Genomic DNA, 22,595 nt, shown 5'->3' with positions numbered 1-22,595 from the left:
TGGGTGGAAAGCCACAGCCCTTCCCCATTTCAGACTTCCAGGGGCAGAAGAGGCTGGAAAAATGAAACAAGAACAGGGAGTCCCAGGAGAGAAGGCCATTGCTGTTCGGGGCTCATTTTACAAGCCTGTGACCTGCCCCCATTTGGTACAGCACAATCCTCCTGAAGCAATAAATATTGACAAACGTTTTAAGAGACACGTGGTAGGGAAAGGGTTGTTTTCACTGGGAAGTAGCCAAGCTGATACTTCCCATATGGTGATATCATTACTAGTGCTTCCATATGGTGAAGACATTTCCTGCATAACCTCAAAATGAATGGAGAGGAGATAACAGTGGGGGAAGGGAAGGTCACAGGACATCATTCAAACCCAAGTCTTTGGATACCATCTCTCCCAAAAAGACACCTATCCAGCATTCCCCATTCCCTGAAAAAAGCTGGTTACACACACAGGAGGACTTCAAGGACTTGCAGAAATCTGCCTTCCACACCAGCCTCTACTTGTAAAGTATATTTGCCACTAACTGCTTCCTCAATGTTTTCTGCTTACGAGGAAATTAAAAGACAAAAGGACCAAAAGGAGAGACTGAGACTTTCTGAGCTACTGCTGACACTGCCCCCCCACACTCTGATGCAATAGGGAATTTCAGGGATCCTCCCATTTCACACTTATATTTTCTCTTCAGCATCTTTCCCCTGGATTCTTCACTCTTGTCTGAAGCCCAAATATAGAACAGAACATTTTCAATTAACCAGAGCTGCAGAGATCTTGGCTGCTCTCAAAGAAGACCTTGGAGCAGCAGAGCACACACATTCTCCTAAAGAAGATGGGGATGTAAGAAATTGATCTTCAGAGCTTTTATCTGCTGTGACTCTCTAGATCAAAAGGTTTAAAGAGAATCTTACTTTAATATCTGGAAATTGGCCAAGGTATGTATCCATGGTCAGAAGTGCTTGATCCACCAGCTTCTGATGGAAATCCGTCCAGAGGAGATCATTGTTCTGAAAAACAAAAGTAATGAGTTAACTATTAAGAACACAGAGCTCCACATTTCTGTTTTTCCCTGTGAGTGCTACAGTCAACAATCTCAGGCCTGAGAGCTCTTAAGAAACAGTAATTTCTTTGGAAAATTAATGATCAGAGAAGTCAGTTGAAAACAGAGACCTTGGCAGAAATGAGAAAGCCTGATGCTGCTAATTCAGGTGACCTCTCCAAGGACAAAATGCCTTTGAAGGCCTATCCTTACACTGCAATGTTAAACTCAAGTCTGTACAATGGAAGATGAATGTCAGGCTGGTTTTACCTCCTCCCAGCAGCCACAAAAAAAGGGACACCTGACATCACAAGGCACCATTTTCTGCTTTTCCTTACAATACAGCTTTCTGAAGGATCATGAACAACAATAGAAAGCAGATACTCTAGCAGTCTGCAGCCCTCATACCACCTGCCCCCACAGCCCAATGGAGGCCACAGCCAAGGCTTGCACCCTGAACTGTGCCCACTTTATCCTGACCTTAGCTCAGGCATGGTAACTTCCTATCAGCCTTGGATTAGGTGAAAATTACCCCTCTCTCCTGTTTTTCCACTTGAACAAAGGGTTTTGGCTACAGCATTCAGGAAAAATTTCCACTTTATGCTTTTTATTTGTCAGGAATAACTCTTTTCTCTCACCTGTCTGTTCACAAGCAAAATAAAAACAAGGCATTAAAGGGGGAGGTGGAGAGCTGGAAATATGCTTGCAGACCCAAAGGGTAGCTACAGTTAGTTCTCAGGATTCATGTTCCCTTTGACCTCTCTGGCTCAAATCTGCTGAAGGGTCAGTCTCTCAGGAGGCACCACAGTGGCTCAGGAAGAAACAAGGCCAACAAAGACTGTGAAGCCAAACCAGCTGAAATGCAACTCCATTATTTACCACAACAGCACTTCCTAATGCAAAGTTTCCATGTTAATGAAAAAACTGACCTGGAAATGTTCAGGTTTTGTTTGAATTATCTGCTTTGAAGTCATTATTTCCTGGGCAAGATACAGATGTTATTTCAGGTGAGATTTTCTGCAGGGGAAAGAAGGGGAAGGAAAGAAACCTCCTCCTGCTCTCCTGTCTACTCCTTCACCACTTCTCCAATGCCACAGACAGCTGCAGATAAGTCTCATGGCAAATGAATCCAGAGAGCTGAACTGCCACAGCTGCTGCTCAGCAGAACAGCTGAGCAAGAGAGCAAAGGGTGCTGCCTCCAGCTGGACCCACCACAGGCACATGCCAAGGGGGATCTACGCTGCCAAATGACAGGCTGTGCCCTAAGCTCCACAGAAAACACCTGGGCAAGTTGGACAGGCATCACCCGCCAAGGGATGAGAACAACAGCAGTTTGGGGTGACACGTGGCTCAGCCAAACAAGGGAGCAACTGGAACAAGGCAGCTGGTGGTACTGCCACGAGGGGTTGTTGCAGCTACACAATTGGCTGCTCTGACTGCTTTAGCCACAGCTTTATCTGCCACTTTCTCTTACACAGAACACAAGCAGTACACGCAGTTGACCCTACTGAGTTTCTTTTGGCATCCTCCGTCCCTATTTAGCCACTTTGGGGGGAACAAATAGCTTCTGGGAATAAGTGTGTGGTTCTGTGTAATGTACAAGCATCTGGCAACAATGTCCTACAAAAATACAGGCCACATCCTTTCAGCCTTCCCTTCTTCACAGTGCTGAGTTTGTCTCCAATTCTTCTGCCAAGTCATACACCTGAAGAAATGTGGTGCACAGACATAGCTCATCTCTGCTGACAGAGCAAGTCTAGACATCCCCACATCCTGGACAAGGTCTTACCTCTGCTATTTTATTTGTGTCATCTCTCCCAGGCCAGTCTGGCTCATAAACTTCCTGCAAACATTCTGTCAGCTTCTTGGAGGCCTCATGCATAGCTAGGAAAGAAGAGGGAACTGCTCAGAAAAAGAAGAAAATAATGTGTTCCTCGCAGTTTAACCCTTATCCTGAGGAATGGAGGCACAGGAGCATTACAACAGATGCTGAGCTCTTCCTTACTAAATGTCTGACCCTTGATGGCACAGAGATGGAAGGTAATCAGAGGGAGAAAGGAACCTCTGCAAACCCTTTGTGTTTATCCTCCCTAGCAGAACATGTGAAGGTCCATCTGCTAAGTCAGCATGATGTGTTTAGCATTAAAGCACAACCCCATTCCATCCCAGCTGGTCCCAAAGGATTCTGAAAGATTCCTCCCAGACAAAGCTGACCTTTCCTGGAACCCATGCCTGGGGAAACACCAAGAAGGGGAAGGCTGCAGAAACCTCACTGCATTAGAGGGGAACAAACCTCTGCTCTTGCAGACCTTACCTTTTACAGAAGCCAAGTAAGTTCGGAGGTCCTTCTGCAGCCTCGTGCCTTCGGACTGTCAACACAAGGACATCATCAGTTATTCTCTCAGTTAAAGAGAGTGTAAGAAGCACTCAAGCATTTCTAATTAAAGAAAATTGGTCTTGCAGATGGGCTACACACCAGTTCTATGATCACATGAAACTTCAAGCTATCACATTTTTTGCATTTTTTTGCTCTGTGTTCTATGAACTTCTAGGACTTTCGCAGCAGATGTAAACATAATTCCTCTCCTCTTGTACTCTCTTTGGGTGAGTTCCCAATGCTTCCCCAGGCTAGGAGACTTTGTATAACTGGGCAGCTCTTTCTGATCCCTCATTTCCTTTGCTGATGGCAGTAGGAAAAGAACAAATGTGAACTCATCCAGAACTTTCGAGGCATGGAAAACAATTTGGACCATGCTGTTGGAAGCAGATGGATTTCTCACAAAGCTATGCTATCACTGCCACTTCAACAACTGGGCAGATTTAGCCGCTGCTCAGAGAGCACAGCTGCACTGGGAGCACAAAGGATCTCAGCATGAGCTCAGTTGAGACAAGAGGTGCCTGAGTGGTGGGGAGGGCTGATGGGAAACATCTGCTTTTGAAGTCAGTAGCTCTGAGGCAGCTGTTGGAGATGGCCTGTGAGCTCCCTGTCTCTGGAGTTGGCTTCAGCTGTCAAAATCCAGTATTGCTAGGGTGCCTGCTCAGTGGGGCACAAACTGGGAAGGAGGAGGAATGACAGCAGGCTGTGAGGTGCAGTGGTCACTTTTCTGCATCCTTGTTTTGCAGAAGATATGCAAAGTCTCACCAATACATTATTATCCTACAGCTGTATCATTTTAAAGAATGACTAAATTTGAACTCTTAGCTTTGAGATTATCAAAAATTATCAGCAGGGAAGGTCCTCTGCAGAGCTCGCCCACTTGGGCACTGCAATCTCTGGAGCAGTAACATTCAAAATTGTAGCATCTAAAAGCAGAAGCCACCTCTAAAACTGTGTCCATGCTTGCCCAAATCTTGCCACAGCAGCAAATGACACAAGCCAAACTCAGAACTCTTCCAGCCTTAATACCCAGTTGCAAAGCCATGGGGACAAAAGTATCCTCTGAGCAGAAAACCAGCACCACAATTAAATACCTAATCAATATTTTTAGATGGATCACCTGAAAAACCTACAAGTCAGGGCCTGAAAACTGGAGCATGAAATTGCAGCAATGCAGAACCAGCCTTCTGTGTTCTCCAGGCATCCTCACTAGTATGTGGTGCTGCACCCTGCAACTGGAGTGGTCTCAGTCACCTCTTGCTGATGTTTAAACTCAGAGTTACAGCTGATCTCTGTCATTATGGGGTTACCTAAGTCTCTTAGAAGTACTGAACCTGCCAGAGAGAGTGAACAGACTGTACAGCCTCTAAGATCTGCAAGCAGAAGGATTTTCAAGGAGAGACCCATGTTCAGAGTTTTGCCCTGAATCCTGTTTTCCCAGCTCCCCCAGGCACCTGTGGTTCCTGTTCAGTTCCCTCTCTGGCATTTCTGGGTTTTTTTTCTTGTCCACCAGTAAAGCAGCTCCCTCGCTACAAAGGCTTTTTTTAAATTGTTTTAAGCATTAATGCTTTCCCATAAAACTTTGGGGTAACTTTAAGACCATTGCACTCTCTCTGTGCATGCAGCACCTGCTTTCTTCAAGCAGCCCATACTGAGCTGTCAAGTACTGCCACAATTCTGCATAAATCATAGAATCATTAAGGCTGGAAAAGACCTCCAAGACCACCAAGTCAAACTCTGACTGAATACCACCATACCCACTAAACCAGTGCCATGTCTATGTGTTTTCTGAACACTTACAGGGATGGCTTCTCTGGGGAGCCTGTTCCAATGCTCTCTCCAAAATACCTCTCACAATGCAGTTAGACATTGTCAAATACTATACAAAACAGAAACTTTCAACACTCTTGAGCACACATTTAAAAGACGCTTCTTAAACTGAACGGTAAAAAAGGCAGGAAAAAAGAGTCAAACTGGACTCAGGAAAACAAATCCACTTCCCAGTTATTAAAGAGTTTAAGGGTGTGCAGAGGGAAGTTACAGAGGTATGTCTCAAAATGAAGATATTTAAACACACAAGTGTCATCTTGTTTGAGCAGGTATTCCCATACTTGAAGTCACAGTGTAATTCAGGCCCATGAGCCTATAACACAACCAGGTATAACATGAAGGACATTGTACAGATGGATATGTAAAAATAAAAGTGCTATGCTTGGAAGGCTGGAAGACCTCTCTCTCTCCTCAAAGATCTAATGAGCCACCTATAACTTACACAAAAGTGGTTTCATATCTTTTTGTGCTTTCTTATCTTTAAACCAAGCCCTAGCTATGTGATTTTCTGTAGAGCCGCTTCTTGGTAGTAGACAGGTTTCCTAAAACCCCAATCTTAAAAAGAAATTATTTCATCCTAATATTAGACTGCAACCCCTTTACATAACCTCTCTGGTTTTGCAGATCTAGCAGGAAGGATTGTATTATCAGCAGGGATGTTCAACATCTGAGAGGGGCAGGAGGTAATGTCCTGTTCCAGATTAGATTAACACAGGGCTGGAAGAACAGACTGTGTAACTACAGGGAGGGGAAGCATTGAAACAACAGCTCCAGGTAAGCCCCCCACTCAGCAAAACTTTAGAACTGTTAAGACAAAGCACGAACAACTGGTGAGAAGCTCCACCCTGGGGTACCAGGGAGGCTGTTAAGCTCGTTTTGCCACATAGGGCTGAAATGGAAACTGCTGCGCATGAAGGGTGTTTGTCTGGGAAAAAACCGTCTCTCTGAGGGGTTACTGACTGTAATGGGAACCTACTCTGCAAGAGGGAAGATGCAATCCCCGCTGCCTGTCCTGCAACTGGGGCTGCGCTGAACACAGCAGGGTGCAGGCAGAGGTGGATGCAGCCTGTGCCAGCAGCAGCTTCCCTCTCATGTGCTTGGTGTGAAAGGCTGCAAACCAGCCCAGAACTTCCACACAACTGGCAGCTCTTGAAGGGTATGGAAACCCAGCTGCTCTGCCAGGCAGAAACACGCAGTGCCAGGTGCAAGGGCTGCCACCAGCCTCGCCCAGTCCCCCCAGTGAGCTCTTCAACGCAGCGCACTGAAGTAAGCACTTTGGCAAGAGAAGCCAAAGCCTGGCACACCTCGGGCAGGAGCTGAGTTGCACCTTTACAGCAGGACTCCTACTCCCAGGCCAGCAAGGACAATATCTGGGACAGATCCTTGTGCCAGTGACTGAACAAAAGTGACACTGGGAAGTGGAAGGAGGGGGGAGCCTTCAAATGGACATTTGGGCAGGTTAGTTGCCAAAGATAATCTACGATGAGGGAATAATGTGGGGCAGTTCTGCTGCTTGTCAAGCTTTCAAGAAACACAGGCAAGACCTGCAGCTGCATGTTTGTGTCCAGCTCTTTCGTCACAAAGCAAATCCATCTGAGCTAAAAAGTTCCTATCATTCAGGGACCTCAGAGTGGTGCTCTTATAGGAACCTGATGGACATAGAGTTGGGAAGTGCAATGCCTTCCCTTATGTCCACTCAACCACTATTTGAGAGAACCACAAATACCTTGGTTGAAAATGATTAAGTGATTTTTAGACCTGCATTCCATTTGATGACAGCCCACACACAGAAACATACGTCAAAGTGGTCCAACACAGTCATTACAGTCAGAGGAGCCTCTAATCAGCCAGTGAACAAGGCCACTGCCTGCTCACACCCCAGCCAGTTCCACAAGAGAGCAGAGCTGTTCTGTCACCAGCCTGCAGCAAAAGATCAGCTTTCCTCCAGATTTCCATTTCCCACTGGAGCAGACTTTATAATGAAAGGTCATAGAAATCTCAAAGATAACTACTACACACACATCTCATACATACAAAAATAAAAACAAGTGTGTACATATGCATACATAGCTGCCTTTTTATTCCCCTAGTCCACCTGGCATGACAATTCCTCAGCTCTGGGTATCCTAAGAATCCGGCTAACTCACACTCACAGCTTGCCCTGTAAAACAGGCATTGCCTGCATCTATTTTAGTAATAGGAAAACCGAGGGCCTAAGCAAAACCAGCAGACCCAAAGCAGCAAATGCAGAGCAGCCTCCAGCTTCTTTGATTAATTATTTGGGGAATTTAGTTCATGGTCTGCTCCACAAGACAGGAAAAGAAATTCAGATGTAAGGGATACAAGAGGCAGTGTTTCTTTAACAGGCTTCTCACTGCACCACTGGAACTCATGGCTTTGGAAGCCGAAAAAGCCATCCCAGTCAGTCACATCTAGAAATTTGGATTTGAGTTTTTTGGTATTTCTCCTTTAAAAACGTTATTTCTTAACTACTTAAAAATTATACCAAAAAAGTCACATCTAGTAATGTCATGCTGTCAGAAAGCAGCTAAAATCTATTCTGCTGTGTACAAGAGAGTATCATTGCTGGACATGCTACAGACATGCTGCATGAACTTCTGGAGCAACAGCTACTATTGCTGCCAAGAGAACAAGCATTAGTGTCCAAGAATTTGCAATCAGCTCTGGTTAGAGGTAAGTCAAAGCCAGGCTGAAGGATTTTCATTACATTCAGCTGTGGCAAATCCCTACTCAGCTGGTTTTGCGACACATAACCACATCTGCTGAGTCTCAACAGACACGATGCAGCTGCCACTAACAGCTCTAGAAAAATGTCCTAAATGTGTCAGGCCACAAAAGAGTAACAGATTTTTTCAGCACCACCTGAGCTATGCTGTGGCACACATTTCCTGCCACGAAACAGAAGCAATGCTTCCCCTGACAAGCACCAACATGCAAAACCCACAAGGTAATTGGTGTTTTCCCTTCTGGGAAGCTGAAGGCTCTAGACAAAAAACAAAAAATAAAGCAAAACACACCCAGCTGAAGATAGAAACCTACTGCTGTTGAAGTAGGAGGGTGGGGAAAAATTGCTACACTGTTAAAATATTTCTGTGCACTAAAATATTGGGGATGAGGCAGACACGCAGAAGAATAATGACTCAGGCCTGACACAGTGATTGTGCAAGTATGGGGAGGAAGTCAGATTTAGGTCTTAGCAAGGAAGGATGTTCCCTTTTCACCATTTGCTTTCTTTGTCTCTTCTGCCCTTCACTGTGCTTAGGAAACCGAAACTGCCTTGTTCCAATTTTATTTTTTTATTTCTGATCTGTTTCCCACCCTATCCATCTTTCAGGGACAGAATGTTGCTCTTATATCTCTGCTTCCAGCGGAGTAGCAAAAATTACATTACAAAGCAACTGCCAACTGAAGAAAGTGTTCTGGTTGAGCTGTTTCTTTCTCTAAAATTGGGTCTAGAACAAGTATTATTTTTACCAATCTCTTCACTCTCATGACCAGTGACAGGACTGAGGAAACAGGATGAAGCTGAGGCAGGGAAGATTTAGGTGGGGTATCAAGAAAAGGTTTTTTACCCCGAAGAGTGGTTGGGCACTGGGACAGGCTCCTCAGGGAACTGGTCACAGCATCAAGCCTGACTGAGTTCAGGAAGAGTTTGGACAATGCTCTGGGGCACATGGTGTGACTCTTGGGGTGTCCTGCACAGGACCAGGAGTTGGACTCAATGATCCTGATGGGCCCCTTCCAACTTGCATCATACTGTATGATGAAAGGGACCCTGGAAGTCACAGTGTCACTTCTTGTAAATGAAAACTTAGCAGTTATGGGTCACTTCAATAGGCCTATGTCATTGTTTAATTTAATGGCCTTTAATTGCATATTGCAGCAGATGACTGGAAGCTAATACTGAAACCCAGGGTGCAATTACATATCGCCAATTATCTTACCAGCTGTTTGTTGAAGTTCTGCACACACTGTTCAAACTGCTCATCTTTTGTTTCATCTGCTTTACCAAGCTTCTGAAGGACCTGCAGAGAGAGTGAAGAAAGGAGACTTCAAACACAGATACAGCAAAGCAGAGACAAAGAAACAGTTGCACGTTTTTAGTCCTGAGGCTGAGAGAAGTTAAAAAATCACCCTTATTCTTGCACTCAGAATTTTCAGAATATTTTTCCACACAGTCATAGCTTGCAAACAGATTTACAGATGAGTCAGGAAGAACTCAGACCTCTTACATGCTGCTGTACTGAAGAGCATGACTGAGGCTTGTCTTTCACTGGTCTAACGCTTTTTGCAGACAAGGCAATAGCAATCCAGTTGTTTATCTCCTGAACCAGCAAGACACAAACCACATCCCTAATATGCCTTGTGTTGTGTAGTTACACTTATCCCAATTTAACACTAGTCTCTAGTCCAGACAGGGTGGGGTTCTGCTCCCAGAACAGCTGGACAGTCGTCAAACACAGAAAGCTGTGCAGAGATCTCAGGGAGAGAGGGTGGCTGGAGCAGTGAAAAGTCCCACCTTCTTTCCACCTTTTCTCACTGTGCACACACTTGGCAAGGGCTGGCTGCTGAGAGCAACTGAGGACCTTACACCATTAATCTGTGTGACACTCAGTCCAAGTGTCACTTCTGAGAGTGTCAGCAGCCACCTCCCTGCACAGCACAGCTCCCCACAGCCTGTAAAGAAATCCTTATCAGACTACTTCCCTTATCAGCTGTCTCTCTTAGTTCCCTCTCCATGCAGCTAAGTGGATTGCTTCCAGGCTTAGAACAAAAAAGCATTTCATGTTCTGGGCTGGCAGGTATGTTCATCGCAAGAAGTCTGGGCAAACCTGTGGAGGAGGACAGCAGCTATTTGTCATGCCCCAAGCAACTCCAGCTGCAGGGAGACTGGGATATAATATACACTGTGACTGGTTAAGGTCGATTACATCAGCTCTCTTAATCAAAACTAAAACCTAACCATGCCAGAAAAAAGAAGAAAAAAAAAAAAAGCCAGGGACAGTAAAACCAGAGAAAAGCCCACCCAGTCCTCAGTCACAGGACGTTTTGGCGAGTCAGAGGTGAGCTACAAAGGGGGCTGAGGGAGCACCTCAACAAGCGAGGCAGCCCTGTCTGGAAAGGGCATGACTGCCCAAGAGGCAGAAAGCACTGGAAAGCTGGAGTCTCCCTTGCTCTGCTGAGCACAGCAGAGCAGCCCTTTACCCACAGACCCCAGCTATCACGTTCAGCCCTTTTTGGTGAGAAGGGGATTAAGATGAAAATAGCAGGTGTCTGTTACTGACATCAGGTCTTCAGGTAGACCATTAGTAAGTGTTTCCAGACTCTGAAGGACTACCAGAGAGCCGTGACAGTCACCCAAACCAGTTTCCTCCAGCTGCCTTTGCTAGGCATGGATCTTCTCAGAGAGCACACAGGGAATTTTTCCTCTGCAAGGCAGGGATCAGTCTTTCATGATTAGTCCCTAAAATGGAATTGAAAAGGATCATGCAAAGGGATGTAGAACAGAATATTTTCAATTTGAAGTGACCTACAACAATCATTCAGTCCAACTGGCTATGCACCTACTGGCCCACTCTCATTATTTTTATACTGTTGAGGTGGAGGACACCTGTTACGCCTATTTGGCTAATCTCAGTTCCTCTCTCCCCCATACATGAATGGATATTCCAATCTTAGCCCTCACCACAGTAACTGACTGTAGTGGTAGACGTGATGAATCAGTGCAGTCATTCAGCATCCAGCTCCTAAATCCCCTTATTTCAGCTGGGATTAAATGTCTAGGAGGGACTCACTGTTTTTCATTCTCCCTCTGTTCAACAGCTTCTCTTCACCTCCAGAAATTGCTGAGGTACTCCAATGTCAGCAAAAGGAGGAAAAAGGATACACACACAAAGAGTGCTCTCTTTGTCACCAAGAGCTGAATCAAGAACCTCCAGAATTACAAGCACAACTTTCTACAGCTCAAGTGCCAGCAACAAACACTGCAGCTACAAATGCCTAATGTGCTTGGTAAATCTGTCTACACAGCAGGACATAGACAGCATGCATATTCCCTTCTTCCTCACAAACCCTTGGCACATAAGAGCTTGTTGGAGAGAGAAGAAGCAATGTTGATTGTACTGGCAGAGTCTTGTAGACCAGACACTGGTGTCTCCTGTGCTCACCCACTCCAGCAAAGGGGAGCACATTCCACAGCAACACTGCTGCTGAGGCTACACATTCCTCTGCCATGCCAGCAGGAGAGAAGGATTCAGTATGGCCCCATCTTTCTTATCAGGTGGTATGGGGAACCTCCTCCAGATATTGTTCAGCTGCACTCCCCCAAGCTGCCAGATCTATGGAGCAGAGAGTTCCCACCTGCTGGATGACTTCCTAGGTGTTCAAAGAGCAGGCACACCAATAGCACCCATCACTGATAACAACAAAGTATGCAAGCTGTAAATTCCAAAACAGATGACGTTCTCAATGTGCAGATCAATAGAATTACTGGGGATATAGAGGAGACTTTTACAGGGCAATGCATCTGTCTGGCCAGTCAGGAGATGTGATGCTTTCAGGCCTGGAGGGGAGGGAAGGAGAGCAATTAACTGGGAGGAATCTGGAGTATGTCACCAGGGTCAAAGGTTTAGAACAGCCTCAGTGCTTCCTGGTGAAAAACACTGAGCAGCACTCACAGACTATTCATTACAGAGCCACGTGTCTGCTTCCAGCACATCCAAGGAGTTAATTTCCAGTCCCATTGCCCCCTGGGGAACATGCACACTTAGTCTGGGATCATCTGGTCAGCTGGGAAAATCTTGTTCCACTGTGCTGAGGTGCTCTGCACAATTCCTGCTAAATACTGGGCACTGGAAAGGGCTCTAACTCCCAGTCTATCTCTAAGGAAAAAGCTCCCACTGTAACAGGGAAGCTCAGGTGGGGAGCAGCTCTGAATGAGGAGAGAGGAAGCAAGGAGAAACCCTGTGTGATTCCACAGTGGTGACAAGAGGTGGGTTAAACAGGTGACTTGGGGATGTCAGCAGAAGAACAAAGCAAGGAAAACAAAACTAGTTACAAGAGAGAGGCTGTGAGAAGTGAATCCCTGGCTACACAAAAAACCCTGCTCTTGCTTCCTACGCTATTCCCCATCTGGGAGAAGAAGGCTTGTGCCCCATGTCTGCTGGCCATATAATGATCCCTTTTTTACCTGCTATGACATAGCAGAGAGACAACAATCCTGCAGCAGGACAGGGGTTATCTTCTCATAATGCTCTCTCTCATAACCAGATCTGCCCCACACGAACAGCCCAGAGGTCAAACCCCAAGTCATCTGAGCAACACAGAAGGATGGCGCCGCAATGCTGGCCCTCAAGCCTACTCCAGCTCCCCCATCAAAGAGCTGTGCTGGCAAGTTGTACAAACAAATCCCTCTGGACTCCCTGAACCAGGCAGGGATGGAGCAGATGGCCCTGGGTGTGCTGCTGACTGCAGACATGTCTGTGCTCACTGCTAATAACCCGTGAGCTCACAGGACAACTCCCCTCCCCAGGCTGGTACGTGCCGTCATAGGTCAGGCTATTCCGGGTGAGCCACGGCTGCTCCCTCCCTTCCCCTGCGACAGTTTTTAATCCTCCAGCTCACTGCAAAGCCAGATAAAGTTCGGATGGAAACTTCAGGCCCTTTGATAGCTATTAATGGAGCAGATTTACCAGGGCAGGAGACAGGACTCCACCGCAGCTCCCAGATCTCGGGGCAGATCAGAGATGATGGGATGCATCAGCTGCTGTCTGGTGGCAAACCACACCAGAAGCAGGCATGGATCTGGCATTTAAAAGATTAAGCAGCAACCATGGCTAGGCTCCTTGGTCTGCCCTTGACCTCAGGAGTCCTGGCCCTGCTTAAGGATAGGGCCCATTTCAAGATGGTGCAAGCTAGGGTGAAGAAGGGAATTCTTTGTATGAATCCGACAAAACACCTTGTGAAACAGATTTCAGAGGAGGCTCTAGTGTTGCTGTGGGTTTCAGTCTTGATTTAGTACAGTTCACTGTGACAGGATGGGGCTGTCATCCCAGCCAGCGTTTTTGGCCTCAGGCACCAGACATCTTTTCCAGCGTTTCTCAGAAACCAGTTCTCTTCTAATAATTATAGCTAGACCTGCAAATGCTCTGCATTTCTCACACATTTACAATCAACAGGCACAGACCAGCTACTGTAGCATCTCCAAAGAGAGCCAAATTCCACCCATGGAGCCTCAGTTTTTCCTGCATTTGAGTAAAAGCAACAAGCAAAACAAGGAGACTCAGAGTTCAACTGAAGTTTTGAAAGCACTTTAAGAACCTAGAAGGCAAGATGCTATTAACAAATCAGTAAATAATCACATTCCTCTCATATCACTGATGTGTTTGTAATCTGCTGTTGTGGGCAGAACTATCTGCAGTTAAGATTGGAATTGCTACACTTTGAGAAGCGAGGTAAGGAAGCAGCAAAAGGGAAATACAGAAATTCTCGTATCAGAGATGTGACATTTGCTAGCAATGGTCAGAGAAGTAAAGGCATGAAATAGACTTTAAAAACAGCATTTTTTCTTAGCAAATTTGAAAATGTGCTTTGGGATATCCAAGTTGCAGGTTTTCCTCAAAGACCATTAGATTCACACAATGACTGAGTATTACCTAAATACCACAGCTTTGTAGGACTCAAAAGGAAGCATCTTATCTGGCTGCAGTTTACCCTTTTTTTCCCAGGTTTGTTACAGGTGGAAATATTCCTGAAAGGCAAGCCCCCACACTGATTAGTATAGGGTCTCCAGCTCTGCTTCAAGAATTGGGCAGGAAGGGAATGGAGATCGGGGCATGAGCCCTGTGACCACCAAACTCTCTGACACAGAACAGCAATCCCCATTAAGGACAGACACTTGCTGGCAATGCAGCAGCTGTCAGCATCAAGAAGCAGTATCAGACCAACTAAAAGGCAGTTCAGCTTTGCTCAAAAAAGCAACTGTAACATATTCACATTTATGCTTTCTAATAAAGAAATATATGCCAGCTGCTTAGTGCAGCCACAGTTCTCAGTCAGCACCTTCCCTCGCTCCCTTTTGAAATATCAATGCCGCAACACAACAAAAGCCCTGAAGCCCCAAATATTCTCAACAAACCCCATGTAGACTCATTCTGTGAACCAATAATCTAGTAAAACTCTACTTTTCACGGCATATGGGTCACCCAGGCCAAGGGCCAGTTTAGGGAATGCAACTGATGAGCAGAAAGGCAATAAAATAAAAGCATTTATTTTGTGTCAAAGCTAAATCTGCCTCTGAAACACCTGAATTTAGAGTGGTCCAGCCCCGATGAAGGGGAAGTCATTAAGCCCACAGCCAGGGAACTTCAGCCCTGCAAGTCCACATCTTACTCCCCACTGTATCAGAGAGGGGCTGCACTTATATCTTACTGACATGGGCCCACTGCCCCTAAATCACTCCATCTCCTGACCTCTCCACCCCTCACCAACACCACCTCTGACTTTTGCTGTGTCTGCCAATTCCAGTGCATAATCTCCAAGTCCCAAGTGGGCACTAAGCCAGTAACTACTGTGGCTAATTTTGAATTGCAATAAATTGGCATGTGCCAATGGGACAACTAGCAACAGAACAAATAAGTCCTTGATGCCAGGCTGCTGCCTGTTATTCCATGGAAGACATTCTACTCGGAAGAGAAGAAAACAGTGTCCAAGTCAGATGGAAAGCACAAAGCCACGTAACTTAATAAGGTACAAACAAAGGAAGTTTCATAAGCTTTTTTAAGCCTCATTTCTTCTGTGCCAAGATGCAATGTGACTTGTTCAATGAAGCAGATTTGTGCTCATGGAATACTTAGGTTATTGCATTCAGTTTTGGGGAGAAAAGCACGAGCGGCAGTGGGAATCTGCTCCCCCTCCAGACCTCCCCAGGAGCAGGGCATGTCCTCCTGCCCTCCATGCCTGACTCCAGGCTGGTTTCGGGGACAGCCTGGCTTTCCTCATGCAAGCCTGACACAATTAAGTCTTTCTTTCATACAACTGGACAAAGGAAGATGGGGGTGGAGAGGAAGAAACACCAAACATATTAACGTTTCATTTTAAATTGAGGAAATTATTCCCATAGCTGAGCAATCACCAAGGCCCTTGGATCACCGGAAGATGGGAAAGGGCAATGTCAAACTTGGCACACACAGAGCAGTTCTTGTTTGCTTCTTACTTGCTAACAAGGTTCAATAGATCCCACAAAGACAGGACATTGCCTCTGTTACAGAACTAAGTGTTGGGAAATGAGGGTTCAATAGTGCATTTTGTTAGAGACTTCCTGAATGACCTGGAAAAGCCATTCTAATGTCACATCCATCCAGCTGTAAGGAGGAGTGTTTGGTCAGCATGTCACAGAGTCACCAAATTTATCTCTGGCATTTCCAGCTGGCAAATAAGAGAGGAACAGAGAGAGGAGATGACCAGTTTTCAGTGCTCAGCTCAAGACACACTGAGTTTGATTTTCACAGGTGTCCCTATAGCTAAACTATGTGAGAATTTTCATGCTTAGAGCCATATTCTAAAACAACTAAAAATACTATTTTCAGTTCACATAGCCAAAAAATATGTGAACAGTAGAGACTTTAAATCATTAGGATAGACTGCATGAAGGTCCTTTGCTAATGAAAGACCTTAAGACAAGCATCTCGAGTGTGATTTAAGCCAGATTGATCTCACTCTACAGAAGAGACAGACCCTGTAAGGCCCTTCCAAAGCTGTTCTTCCCAAATCCAGAAGATGACAGCTTCAGTGAAGGTCAATCACTTTGTGTAAAAAAAAAAATCCTATTCAGAAAGACCCCATTCCTTCCTCCATACAACACGAAGTACAATATAAACCCAAGGGTGACTAGATAGTAACAGCATGCATAGCCAAAGGAACACCATGTATGTGTCAAAGAGCCACCACCTTTTCCTAAATACTACTGTATTAAAAAATTTCTGTAGGAGCCAGTCATGCTGCATTGCCTTGAAGGCTCATCTCAAGTATTTTCCTCTGACAGCTGTTAAACAGCAGCCTCACTGTGACCTGCACCTTCAGGACACACTTCTCAAGTTTAACGTGACTCACTGTGGTCACACTGAGTTGCATTTCATGTTTCATCCTTCTCTCTCACTCTGTAGTCAATATAGAAAAAAATAAAGTTCCAGTTTTCTCACTCAGAATTATTTCCTGGAAAACCTGCTTCCCCATAATGGGCTCAAGAGAGAGTTCATGGCAACAAGTTTCACCAGGCTAAAGTCAGCATCTTAAAATACACAGGACATCGAGTGTCTTAGGACCTTAGGTGACCACAAAGAGAAGAATCAGGTCTAACCCCAGTTTCTGGACCTTTCTCCCTCAACTACCTCCACAGGTTTAGTGGATCTCAGGCTGTTCCTGTACCTGGAGCTCAAGAACCTGTCCTGCATGCTGTTGTTGGAGAACTCCTGTCTTGCCTGGCAGGTCAAAATTGCTATACCCATAGGTAGAACCCTGTGCCCAAGATAAAAGCCCTCTTGGACATGGGGCCAGAAGCCCAGTTAATCTTCTGCACTAGGAAAGAGGCCAGGATGATTTTCATTTCCCTGTTTACCTCTTCTTCTCTTTCTACTGTTTTCAGAATTTGCAATAACATCTGCTGACCCCACTCTCTGTCTCAGCAAGACCAACATCCCTGAGGACCCACATTAAAAGCATCTTTGTTTTTGGAGTAGAACCTACAACAGTTTCTCCCCAGCCCATTCCCACCCTACTGACAACACTCAATTCTTTCTCAAGAAGGTACCAAACACTTTGCCTTCAATTTCCATGCTGTGATCAAATCACTTATCTAAAATGGGCTTTGACATTTCCCTGCCTTAATGCCACTCCCACTCTGGGAAGCCTTCACTATCAGGATCTGCTAACACTGTCTCTAACTATAGTATATTGTCATCAAGTAATGCTTTAAAAAAATGTTCGTAGTCCTTTACATTCTTACGAGGCTCACTGCTACTTCCCACAGAACTGGGCTACAGTATCTAAGTGGGATGGGTTGATTCTTGGCTTCCCAGAACACAGCAGTGGGACTTGTTCAAGTCAGAATTCTAAACCAAAAAGCACAGTAAGTACTGTGCAGCTAATCTGTGCTGATTCCAGCCTCATACAGACTCATTAAGGAAAAAAAATAAAGATAGCATTCAAGGGTACACAAAGCCCAGGGGCTCAGTCAATTTTTTGTGGCATCAGCTTTGGCAAAAAGCCTATAAATAACAAGCTCTTTGAAGAAATGGGAAAGCTCCATATGCATTCCCTTGCTTTTACTTCAGATAAGCACTCTCAGTGGGAAAAAAATTTGTTCATATTACTCTTTAATAGCTCCAGTTGAGTGCTAAAGAAAAAAGTACAAACTTAAAAAACCTCCAAAACCCCAAACTCAAGAGCTTCCCAATATCACTGGCAAATATTTAAAAGCTACACCCCAAGCTCATTGTTCCACCTAATATGTTACTCAAAGTAATTTTTTAAAAAAGGAAAAGAAAAAAATCATTACTAGAACTGCTCCCTTAACAGCAGTATGTCCAGTGGTTTTTATTACCTGTCCAAGGAAAAGCTCAAAATACGCTTACAAGGATTTTTAAAACTGGCAATATAGAAGCCTTCTTTTATTCAAGACCCTACAGTAACACCCTCTCAGTGGTCAATAGAAAAAAGACATTTCTGAACAAATCAGCAGGTTTTTTGAGTCATACGACCAGTCTCTCGATTTTCTTCCATCTCAGAACAGGTTGCCAAGCACAAGCTCTCTCCTTCCAACAACAACTACTGTGAACACATTTGCATCAAGGAGATCTGCTCTACTAGATACCAGCAAGATGGACCCTGAACTTGGAGATCTTTAGAGGGAAGATACCACAGAGACTAAGCCAAGACCACCTGGTTGGCCTGGCAGCAAATGCTTTCATCTCTGCAAAGGCCAATCCAGAATGCTTCACTGTTTTTTCCCAAAAGCACAAACCAAGGTGAAGGACACAAGGACACTCACCACACCTGTATCAGGTACAGTACAAATTACATTTCTTGATTGCACCATTTGGGGAGAACAGGGCCCTTGCCCTTCCACATTTCGCCACCTACATCAGGCACGGATTTACCAGCAGTGTGAAAGGGGATGCTGTCCCCCTGTTACCAGTCACGTATGTTCCCACAGCAGGCAATGACATGAGTTCAGCTGCCCCCTCCTCCCAAAGGATCGCAACTATGTCCTCAACATAGAGCTGTGCAGACTTCTCAAGTGTCTTTTTCTTATGTGGAAGAAGATGCCAAGGGCAGCTGAGAGAGCACAGCTCAGCTGACATTAGCACAGGGCAGCAAGAGTGCTGTGCTGAGGTTCTGCCACACCTGCACCAGACAGCAGGGACTGCTGAGTATCTGTATCTTGTGAGTTTGGGAGATGAAGCCAGAGTGGGAGAGGCACCTCAGGGTGCTTTTGCTTTTTTTGTTTTGATTTACTTTAAAGAGTGAGGGCTCCTTCATATGCTAAAGCAGCAGCATTGTCTGCTAAATCCTTAAACAAGGTACATGGCAAAGCATGCAGTGCTCCTAGTTATCAACGCAGTCGCTTCTGTCCTTCACAGTTTCCAGTTCTCAGATATCCAGATCTGGTTCAAGCTCAGCAGCTTTTATTTTTGATGGCAGTCTCAGAGCTCAGTTACCAGCCTTGGACAAGATGGCTCTGCTCAGCTTCATGCTGGAAGGGTGTCGACAGATGCTGAATATATTACGAACAAGTGGACATGAGCTGTCACTCCCTAAGGAGAAGAAAAAGGCACACTGAGGAAATTTGGTCACTATAAATTAGTTGGAGGGGGGGTCTGTTAAAAGATCTTCAGATTGTTTTTATTCCTGCTGTGCACCATACATTCACCAACATTAAAACAGGCCCATGAAACAACACAGGAACAGTAACTTAAAACTGCCACAAAGTATTTCACGGAGAGCACTAGGCAGCTAGAAATGGCTCAAAACATCTCTTTATTTGATGAAGTGCAGAAAGAAAAAGTATTTCCTATTCTATTTTCCTCTAAGAAAGGCAGTACCAATCTACCACTCATATCTTTACAGATGTCACATGGTGGAATGCCTAGGGATTTCAGTTCTATCCCATACACAGTTGCTGAAATAATCAGATTCATCAGTCAGCAGAACTCCTTTCATTCACAGGAGTGCTGATGGACCAACTCTTCTCTCTCACCCTGGTACTCCATGCCCCAGAAAATCCCAAATCCAGGCAACCAGGACTGCCAATTACAGCATCAGTGCAGCTCCAAAAGCCTGGTCTGCTTTGTATCATCATTCATCGTATGTGACCTCAAGGCAAAAGGCCTTTCTTGTTCCAGATTTGTTTGATTACAGTGGGATCCCGACCCTGGAGTTTTACTCTTCAGAAGTGCTGCAGTACTAATGCACTATCACACTAATGAGAATGAAACTGGACCATGTGTCCGGCTTAGCAAAGGGCAGAAAGGTTGCAAAGCACACTCAACTGAAAATCTTCAAGTCTCCTACAGAAAAAAGATGCAGCTCACTCCACAAATCTCAAGTGACAGTGGATAACACTGCTGGTGCTGCTTATGTAAGTGTAGTTTTGTGAACTTGAAGAGCAAGGACTGAAAGAAGTGGAAGCAGAGGGGACAAGGAATGATAAAAAAACCCTTTCCAGCAAATTTTTCCCCTGTCATAAGCATCCAATTGTTTCTGACAAGGAACACAGAAGCAAGGTAAGGTGGATATAAAGACATGGGGACTGCTGACATGACAGAGCAGTTCTGAGGGCATTGATGCAACCCAGTACCTCTACCCTGATTGTACATTTGCACCTTCATTTCAGACAAAAAAGAAGCCAAACCTAGGAGCTTTCCTGTCTTATAAAGAATGGATGAAACCACTCTTCTAAATGCCGGTGTTGTTCTCAGTTCATCTGGTTTATGCATATGGCTTCTCTGGGCACCACTTGAAACCACACCTTTCTGCCCAAGTAACTCCGTTAGCACTGTCTGAAGTGACATGTCACCTCTCCAGAAACATGAAGCAAGTAAGTTGTTCATGATGTTCACAGAGGGTTGAGGAGTTCCACCAGCTTTCATGGTACATTTTTCATTATAATGTCAGAGGAACGTTAGAGCAAATCCTTCATGCACCTAGTGGAGGATATGGAGCCTCAGGGCCTAGTCAAAGAGGCAGATATTCCTGCTTGGGTTAAAAATCTGCTGCCAGACCAGGCCTTGCAAAAGACAGCATCAGAAGAAAGTCATATTCCTGAAAGAACAGAAGCTTACCAAAGGTCTGTAATGGGAGACAAAAACATTCCTCTTTGGGTAATTAATCTGAAATAGCCCTCTAAGCAATAGTGACCAAAAAGTGCTCTCACTCAAGCACCATTTAACGGTGTCAAGTTATGCATAAGCTCAGGATATTTCTGGCTCAGCCATCACTGGACAAGGATCTGCTCCTCTCTCTCTCTCACTGTGCTTCAGTACCATTTGCTTGAAGATTAAACGGAACATGCTTCCCCTGATAGTCCTCATCCTTCAAGGCAAGGCTGAGAAGCACATTGCCAGCTCTGCTCTCTTGGTCTAGCCTGCTGTGGGAGGCAGGAGGATTTTTCTCTTGCAACAAGGTTCATTAACAGGAGACTCTTCTGAAGCGTAACAGAGATGCAAGGCAAGAAATGAAATGTCAGCAGTCAGCTTAGACCACATGGTATTTCCAGATGGCTTATGGACATCCACCCACAAAACATGTCATTAGCTGTGCACAGGTGGGGGTAAGGCTACCAGCCAATTCTAAGTTCAGCTTGCCCAGAAAACCCAAAACCGCCCAGTCATACTGACAGCCCCACAGTTATGAATATTTGCCACACATTTAACGAGAGCAAACCCAAAGTGCCAAAATAGGCAATAACCCTTCAACACTCTGGTATCTTAAACAAGTATCTACCGCAACTAGTCCACGAAAATCCATGAAGGTTTAACACCTCCCTCTTTCACATTCAGCCATGGTTTGAAATTCCGGTTACATTTTCATTTGCAGAAGACCTTTCCTGTTTCTGTATCTTATTAAGCACACACACGCAGACAAACACAAAATCACCATCTAAACTTAGACCAGAGAAGTTAACTCTGCTGTAAATGTCACCAGGTTTAAGTCATGGCTGGGAGAATAAGTTTGTGTTACTGTCAATCAAAAGCCAGGCAGAGACATATTGCTGTATCAAACACCATTGCCAGCTGTCTCCCCCAAAGCAAATGCAGGGTCTGTTCTCAGAATCTGCGAGCCCTTGCTGTGGCTATTAATAACCAGGGGAACTGTCAACAACCTGCAGCTCTCCCAAGGCCCAGCTCCATATGCCACCACTTGATGTTACAGCCTCACTTGGAAAGGCCTGAAATTTCAACTGGATTCATAGGAAACAAGAACATTTTATATATGAATCAATGCAGCTGCCCCTGGTTTGCAGAGCAGCACACATGAGAAGGCTGAGCTGAGCACAGGCTCAGCTCACCTACATCATCCTTCAGGGGTGTGTCACAAAGAACCAGCATTTGCTTTGCACCATCCCAGTCACATCCTACTACAGAGTGAGAGGGAGGCAGCCTGGCATTTGGAATCTCTCATCTCTGAAAAAGGGCTCACTGAAAATATAAGATTCTCTGGGAAACTGGTGGATACTCAATAACCTGGGAGCAAACCCCACTGCTTTTATTTGAAGGATTCCAGCTTTGTGGCAGTGCTTGTGGACAAAACCAGGCCCCCTCATTTTGTTTTGAATCCCGGATATGAAAGGGTGTAAAGAAGGGGATTGTCTTGTTACATACTACAGACTTTAAATTTCCAATACAGACCTTTCAAAGCAGAACAGAGACAGCACCTATAGAAAAAGTAGAGTAATGAGAAGGAAGACATGATTTGTGGCTTTCTGCATGGAGCAAAGCTGGGCAGTACCTAAAGGAGGGGAGTTACACCCTTCACCTCAGTCCCTAGGCATGTATATCACTGGAACTACAGCCACCAGTACCTGAGCACTCCTTGCCCACCACATTACTTATCTGTTTATCCACTAAAAAGCACTTGTATGTCTACAGACATAATCATTATTCCTTCAATCCTCTGCCATCATTAAAATGACACAAATATCAGAATCAACAGTTGCTAAGACACCCACGTGCTCAGTTATACCCCCTGCTACTCTGTCCTGGCCTCCCTCTTGCTTGTGTTCTTCTGTTCCCCATCTTCACATGCTTTTGTTACACATCTGGTACATAGAAGCAGTGC

General features: G+C 45.1%; 1 protein-coding gene across 20 annotated transcripts in view; it reads right to left on the bottom strand.

Moving 5' to 3' along the window:
• Positions 1–22,595, bottom strand: part of BIN1 (bridging integrator 1) — a 91,345-nt gene that overhangs the window by 42,869 nt on the left and 25,881 nt on the right. For 12 of the 20 annotated variants that reach the window (XM_048308632.1, XM_048308638.1, XM_048308647.1 and 9 more), the window contains exons 2-5: positions 9,206–9,286; positions 3,348–3,402; positions 2,823–2,917; positions 906–1,001 (exon numbers count right to left, since the gene is read on the bottom strand). In XM_048308632.1, coding sequence (XP_048164589.1) covers positions 906–1,001; positions 2,823–2,917; positions 3,348–3,402; positions 9,206–9,286 — 327 coding nt within the window. Of the gene's footprint in view, positions 1–905; positions 1,002–2,822; positions 2,918–3,347; positions 3,403–9,205; positions 9,287–18,415; positions 18,635–22,595 lie in introns of those variants that run through there. The other 8 variants (XM_048308628.1, XM_048308629.1, XM_048308634.1 and 5 more) reach the window with 1 other exon arrangement.

Source organism: Corvus hawaiiensis, chromosome 7, assembly GCF_020740725.1.
Source record: "Corvus hawaiiensis isolate bCorHaw1 chromosome 7, bCorHaw1.pri.cur, whole genome shotgun sequence".
Classification (NCBI taxonomy): Eukaryota; Metazoa; Chordata; class Aves; order Passeriformes; family Corvidae; genus Corvus; species Corvus hawaiiensis.
Note: the sequence above shows the minus strand (reverse complement) of the source record. Positions and strands in the feature narration are given on the sequence as shown.